This window comes from Hydra vulgaris, chromosome 10 (assembly GCF_038396675.1).
Source record: "Hydra vulgaris chromosome 10, alternate assembly HydraT2T_AEP".
NCBI lineage: Eukaryota > Metazoa > Cnidaria > Hydrozoa > Anthoathecata > Hydridae > Hydra > Hydra vulgaris.
In genome coordinates, this window is record NC_088929.1 from 30,094,607 (window position 1) to 30,102,500 (window position 7,894).

A 7,894-nucleotide genomic window follows, 5' to 3' on the forward strand; every position below is an offset into this window, starting at 1 on the left:
ACTGAGACGTTTTCCTTCTTATTATTTTCATTTTAATACAATATACTGATTAATCCCAATAATAATTTTATTCAAAGAATAAGATTTAAATATTTATTACCATCTAAAATTATAAATATATGGTTGTTTTTTATGAAATATTTTCGTTACTAAAGACCGTAAGCCATCATTAAAATCTAAACTTTCGAAAGTTTCAATGCCCTTTGCTTATAATTACTTGCCGCTTTAAAACGACCGTGTATATTATTTTTTTTATTTTAGGTGCCCCAAGAAGTCCTAACGGTCTTGTCACAGAGCACCGCGGAAGTGCATTTAACCAGGAAGTTCACGCCTCCTTCCTTACCGTGACGCGAAAATATGTCCAGAGCTCGTTTCGAACCTGGATCACCTGCTTATATAGCAAGCGCTCTAACCACTGCGCCACGGCCGCACACATTATTTACAAGTCTGTGTATGAAATATATGAATATGGCAAAGACAAGAAGATGAGACAGGTTTGTCTTATCAACCAGTCCCTAATATGTCAATAAGGACTGAGATAAAATATTTTTATTTGAACATTTTCGATTTAGTACGTGCCAATACTTTTATGATACAATTGATGTTTACATATGAAATAAAACGATCATCGGGGGGATCACTAGTTAATAAATTGACATATCGTTTATATGCATTTTATTATTAAAAAAATTCTTAGTTAATATATTATTTATAAAGAGTGTATATATTAAATTTTTAACTAATAAAACACAATAAATAAAAGCATCAATATACATTTTAAAATTTACATCTATAAATTACAATAAAAATTTTCACTAAAATTTCTTAATGTTTCTATAAAAAAAATCACACGTATGTATACTAAACATACTGCATCTAGAAATGGAAATATAAGATTTGCCTTTTTTATATTTGCACAAGAGTGTAATAAAAAAAAGTCCACAGTATCAATTAAGGATTTATTCTTAGTTTTTTCGAGAATGATTAATTAAAACTGTAACGGAATGATATGTAGAAAAATTTAAATAATTTATTTAGATGCCGATCCAGTCCAGCGTATAAAAGATTCTCCTAACTGACTCTAATTACAACAGTTTTCACAAAAAACTGGCGCAATAAAACACGTTTAAGCTAAGAAAACAAGGCTTAGATTACAAAACAATATCATTTAATTTGATTTTGCTTTTTTATAAAAATGTTGTTTTGATAAAAAATTCTTTAAAAGACCTAAGAACATTTTTGCTATTCGATAAAGAAATATGCGCCACGCATCTCACAAGTCTGACGTATAAAATCAGCATGATTGGCGTATAATTCCAACTTTTTATCTATTCTCATCCATTGTACATTTTTAGCATCATCACCAGCTTTTAAAGGTAGATGGCTAATACTATTTCCATCATCGTCATGAAAGTTAACAGCTACAGTTTCCATCCAAGCGTTATCTGTATTCCGGATGTCGTCAACATAACCTTTGTAAACCTAAAAATTAAAAAGAATAGCAGCTATCAAATAGAATATAAATGATTATAAAAATATTTAAAAAAAATAATTTATTACTCAGTCCTACACAGTTTATTTTTTGTCTTAGTGCTAAGAATATAACTTTTACTAGGTAATTTGAGAACGCCTTGTTTTAAAATGATTTACCTTTTCGCCATCAGCTCTAATTTTCATTCTACAGAATTTTTTTTTTCAGTGACAGAACGACAGAACACTACTAGAAACGGTGAAAAACTACGCAGAAATCCCTATAACAACATTTTATGTGATAGGACAAAAGCTAATTCTTTGAACAAAAGTAGGTTCTTTTATCAAATACTGAAATGTTCTTTGTTTATCTTTATTACTTTTACAGCTTTATTAAATTTATTATATATTATTATATTATTTATTATATACTTTAATTTTCAAACCTCACATAAAATCAGACTTTTCAAAAGAAAGTATTTTGGTCAAATAACAGCAATGTTTTTAATATACGTTATTTAATGTTTATTTATCCCTGTTTCACACTTGTTTCTACATTAGTCTCATAAATTAAAAAAAAGCGATGTTTTTCTCTTTATAAGATTGCATATAGCATTGATGTATGATATTTATATAAATCTTTAAATTTATTCTTACATAAATATAAAAATCATGCCAATTTCATACCCATAGAGTGTGTATCTATCTAACAATCATGTATAAAACTTAAAACATTTTCTGAAAACTTTTCAACAATTTATTTTTCATATGTAATTTATATCATATCGCATATGTACTTTGCATTATTTTTTATATACGTTTTTGCAAACTCTTATGTATATCATACTTCAATATCTAAGGAGCTTTAGACTTAGCCATCAACGAATAGAGAAAAAAAAAAGAGAAAAGAAATTGAATAATTAAAGAATATTACAAAGCAAAAAGACTAAAACCAATTAAGTAAAATGAATATAAGTTTCTGATTGGACGTCTTAAAAATATACAGAAACAAGACGAACATTTCTGTCACCAAATTTGTATTGACCAGTGTTATTAATTTATTAATAACAAAAGACATTCTAATGTTCCTTTCTTAAAAACAACAGATATTCTAATGTTCCATCCATAAAAACAATAAAAATAATAATGTTTAATGATTAAAAATAATAAACATACTAATGTTCCGTGCTTAAAAAGCTCTTTAATCTTATCACGCAGTAATGTTTGAGCTTCAACAGTCATGTCCAGGGATCCAAGTGCTTCCTCACTAAACTCACGTCTCAGTGTTGCCGAAATTTTCTCCCCAGGATCAACCATACCCTAAACAAAAACAAAACAACGTGTAAAATAAAACATTAGGAATGATTATCAACAAATATCATAATTTAACACATGGATTTATAATAAAAAACCAACCCCTGGTATAGCCCATTGACCAGAATCTTTTCTTTGAATTGCAACAAACTCTAGAACAGGGCGCCCACAATGTTTGAAAATAGAGCCATTTGAGCTTCTTCCCCATCTTTTTTTAATGCACATAAAATAAATTAATAATAAATAACTACTCATGAACGCTATATTTAGAACACAGAAAATTTTTATTAAGCCTTGCAAATGTTTAAAATATTCTAAAAATTCCAAAACAGTATCCTTTAATATTAACTAGCAATACCAATTAATACCTTGTAAGTATTGGGTCAGCAGCATGGTTAGGACCCCATCTACCAAGTAGTCCTCTTCCAATCATTCCAGTTCTTCCAACAGGATTTCTAGAATATTTTTTATTAATTGATTTCACATTAAAAAGTAAGAAAATTCTGAAAACTAGAAATAAAAAGATGATGCTTTAAATAGTAAATAAAACAATATTTATAACTATAAAAAACAATAATAAATAATAGTTGTTATAATAAATAATACCTTAAAAAATTAAAAATAAGATAATACTTTATTAACTTAAAAATAAATTTAAGGAAAAAAAAATTAAAATAATAAAAAACTACTTCCAAATTATACCTTGGATAACCATCTACCACAGCATAATGACCCATATGACTTTTTCTATTAACTTTACCATCCATTGAATTGAACAACATTTTTGGTGACTGACCCCCTCTAATTAAAATAAGAAAAGATCGTTAAAATTTTAACTTTAACTTTTTTAAACACTCTACGGGGAAATAGTTCTTTGGAGAACAGGGGAAAAATTATTTGACTAATAAGAAATTGACACGGAAAATTTATTATAAAAGTAAAACAAATACTAAAAAAAATATATCAAACTCACATTCTTATTCTTATGAACCTATCCAAATAAATCTTTTCTTAAATAAATCCTACTTATAAATTTCTATTATTCTAACTATAAATTTTTACAAACCTACCCAATTTCTTTATCAGCCCATTCTGGATTCTTCAAAACAATTTCAGCAGTATACATCACAGGGTTATAGTTAGGGAAAGGACGATGCCAAGAAATGCAATCACTGGGTACAATTGTTTTAGTTATTGTTGTACCTGGGTAAGTTGGTCCTAAGGCAACTACATGCGTTGATGGTAAAGGTGGAGCAAACTGTACTTCCTTAATATGACCTTCTAAAAAAAAACATAAATAAACTTGTTTTAAAAACTTGTAACAAAACATTTAATAACTATTTATAAACTAATGAATATACAGTGCATTTAAATTCACTTCCTCCAAAACCACATAAGGTAATATAAAGGAGGTGGGGCCAAAGAGGAACAACTATAAATGAAGTCAAGCTGCAGAGGTTACTACAAAGGAGATAATTACTTTATATATATATATATATATATATATATATATATATATATATATATATATATATATATATATATATATATATATATATATATATATATATATATATATATATATATATATATATATACATATATATATATACATATATATATATATATACATATATATATATATATATATATATATATATATATATATATATATATATATATATATATATATATATATATTTATATACTTATAAAAAAGATTAAAAAACTTCCAAATATATTTCAATAATTAAGAGTGAAGCTTATCAGATTGTGGCAGTCAAACAATAAGCCTTTCCCTTAAATAAGCTTTTATGAAAATGGCAGAAAGAAAGCTCACTTCTATAAGTGAAAGTTTTTGTTTTTTTGTTTTTTTTGAATTCTAATTTACTCCCAACAAGGCTGTAAGCAACCACTATTAAGTTGGGAGTAACTAGAAAGAAAAAAAATTATAGAGCAAGGAAACGGTTGACAGAAGAGTTGACAAGTTGGTTGTATGAGTCAAAAAAACATGAAGATTGGAGAGAGTTCAAATTAGTTGAAGTTTTTGCCACATTTTGCTATAAATATTATAAAAAATCCAAAATGTACTTTTTTAAAAGTTTTGTAACATACTAAACGTGCTTACACATCTTATAAGCAAATCTTGAATTAATGAGCAACAAATATTGAACCAATGAGCAACAAGTATTGAATTAATGAGCAAGAAATATTGAATTAATGAGCAACAAATATCGAATTGATGAGCAAGAAATATTTAATCAATGTGAAACAAAATACAAAAATTACCAGTGTGTAAGTGTATTTAGAGGAAAAGTACTGTCTAATTTCCATTAAAAAAAAAAAAGTCAGAGTTTAAAGTCTTTTTTAAAAACAGTAAAACTTACTCTGGTCGCAATCAGCTAGCAATTTTGCATGAGTTTTTTCCAGCTTTGTTTTCTCCTTTTTTAAATAAAAAATATTATGTAATTTTAATTAAAAAAAATTATTAACTACATTTTTACCTTAAGAATCTTGTGACAGAAATAACTTCATTTAACACAAAAATATTTTAGCTTAATCCTATTTTATATTATTTTAATAACTTTTTCTTTGTATTATATTTATCTATCTATCTATCTGTCTATCTATCTATTTGTCTATCTATCTATCTATCTATCTATCTATCTGGCTGTCTGTCTATCTATGTATCTATCTATCTATGTATCTATTTATCTGTCTGTCTATCTACCTACCTATTTATCTGTCTGTCTGTCTATATATATATATATATATATATATATATATATATATATATATATATATATATATATATATATATATATATATATAATCATATTATCATATTACATAAGCAAAGTTAAAATATTCGAACCTTTGCCAACCTGCTAAGAGCAACTTGCATGTTCATCAAATCGACTGTTTTCTGATTGATATCTTTCTCTTTTTCCTAAAATGAAAACTACAAAATAAAGATTTGTAAAAAGAATAAAGAAAAAAGGAAAGGGGTAAAAGATTCTGAAATCTCTTAACCTTTTAAAACACTACTACCATTTTCGTCTATTTAGTCTACATAAATAAAAAAAAATTGTACCTGTAAACAGTGTTGAAGTTCTTGAACTTTATTTTGCAGTGCAACCTCAGCATTCTAATCAACCAATTATATTGTTTTATTTTAATCCCATTTATCAATATATTCATCTTATTTCATTACATAAGAATTAATTTCTGTTATTTTTTGAACTAGTAACTTTATTCAAAAAAACTATTTTAAAAAATGAAATAAAAAAATTACAGAAAAATACTCTTGATTCATTGTATCAATGTGTTTCTCTCGCAATGCTTCATTCTCCTTCCTCATCATCTTCAAACGCAATTGAAAATGACGTAGTAACTTTGCTGATGATGGCAATGTGCCGCATACAGCTAACTCATCATTATTCTAGTAAATATTATATTATAACTTATTATATTTACTGTATATATATATATATATATATATATATATATATATATATATATATATATATATATATATATATATATATATATATATATATATATATATATATATATAAAACAATAAATATAATTGAATTGGTGAATGTTAAAAGGGCGGAAGTCCAACTATGTAAACTTTCAGGAAACTAAAAAAACTGCATTTTCAAAAGAACAATCACTCAGAAAACTTTAAAACAAAAAAAAAATTTTTGAAAATATTAAAGAACCTGCATCAATGATTCATTTTCTTGTTGCAAGGATTGTACAAACCCACAAAAATATTTTAGCTGAGAAGATAAAGTAGCCTACAATGTAATAGACATGATATTAGTGTATAATGATATTAGCGTACATACATAAAATGACAGAAGATATTATCTACAAACAATAGCAAGTTTACAACAACAAAAAAAAGGTTTTTTCGTTTAAAAGAAATTCAAAATACATCAACACTCTGCAAACCTTACAACATTGCAGTAGACATATTGGGTTTTTTATTTGTACAATAATGGATTCTGTGCATTTCAACTATAGAAATATAATATGTACATAAAAATACACACACATATATATCAACAGTATATTAATAAAGAACCAATCACTGTTAATCAAACATTGGCATAACTCTCAAGGAAAACTATGCACACTATTTGCATAAAACTTAGCTAACAGCGCATACATAGTGTTTGCTGAACTTATTCTTATAAAAAATTTTGAGCTATGTTAATAATTTTCTCTTCATCCTGATTTTTTTATTATTATCTCATTTTGTTTTATTATTTGAAATTAGCACTTTTTATGTTAATTACAAGTTATTTTTTCCTAACTTTATAGAACAACAGGTAGAAAAAAAATTATTTAAAAAATTTAAAACTTCTATAAATTATAAAACATGAGGAAATTATTTAAATCAAAACTTTGAAGTGGATTATCTCCTAAACAATAATCATACTATGTTGTATACTGTTTATTAATCAACAATTGCAACACGAATAATAAAAATGAAAGGAATAATAAGTTAAAATAAAAATACAAATTTTATATGGAACTGAAACAATTAAAAACAATTATTACTTTTGCTTAAACATAATTTTAAAAAGCTTAAATATTTCAGTAGCAGTAATAAATGAAGTTAAATTATTTTCTATCACTTGTTTTCTCAATCTACATTGAGAGGACACAAAATATAGACTTAACAAAATATAGCCTTAATAAAATATAGAAAGAAAAAAATATTTTAATAAATAATAAATAAAAATTTTATTTCTTTATATCAAAAATGCTTTCATCTTTTTTCTAATTTCTTTTCAAGTTTGTCTTTTATCAATATTTAACATTTAAAAAAAAAAAAAAACTTTTAATAAACTTCTGAGGTTGAAATCAATAATTTATTTAATTAAAAATAATTAATATATATTTTTGAAATAGCTAGTAAAATTCATGGATTTTTTCAATTGACACATGCATTAATCTATAGTAAATACCAAATTAAAAATTATATTTATTTTGATAATAATAATAATAATAATAATAATAATAATAACAGTAATAATAACGACAATAACAAAAAAATAGCATAGATAAAATAAAAATTATTATAGAAATAAAA

The 7,894-nt window shown here is 24.9% G+C and overlaps 1 protein-coding gene across 2 annotated transcripts in view; it reads right to left on the minus strand.

The window, feature by feature from the left end:
• Positions 1-660: 660 nt before the first annotated feature.
• LOC101235757 (uncharacterized) overlaps positions 661-7,894 on the minus strand; it is a 33,822-nt gene continuing 26,588 nt past the window's right edge. For both annotated transcript variants that reach the window (XM_065807748.1, XM_065807747.1), the window contains exons 16-26: positions 6,513-6,590; positions 6,080-6,226; positions 5,879-5,932; positions 5,660-5,734; positions 5,172-5,226; positions 3,855-4,065; positions 3,487-3,585; positions 3,153-3,239; positions 2,887-2,992; positions 2,647-2,790; positions 661-1,482 (exon numbers count right to left, since the gene is read on the minus strand). In XM_065807748.1, coding sequence (XP_065663820.1) covers positions 1,243-1,482; positions 2,647-2,790; positions 2,887-2,992; positions 3,153-3,239; positions 3,487-3,585; positions 3,855-4,065; positions 5,172-5,226; positions 5,660-5,734; positions 5,879-5,932; positions 6,080-6,226; positions 6,513-6,590 — 1,296 coding nt within the window. In that variant the 3' untranslated portion in view covers positions 661-1,242. The remainder of the gene's footprint in view (positions 1,483-2,646; positions 2,791-2,886; positions 2,993-3,152; positions 3,240-3,486; positions 3,586-3,854; positions 4,066-5,171; positions 5,227-5,659; positions 5,735-5,878; positions 5,933-6,079; positions 6,227-6,512; positions 6,591-7,894) is intronic.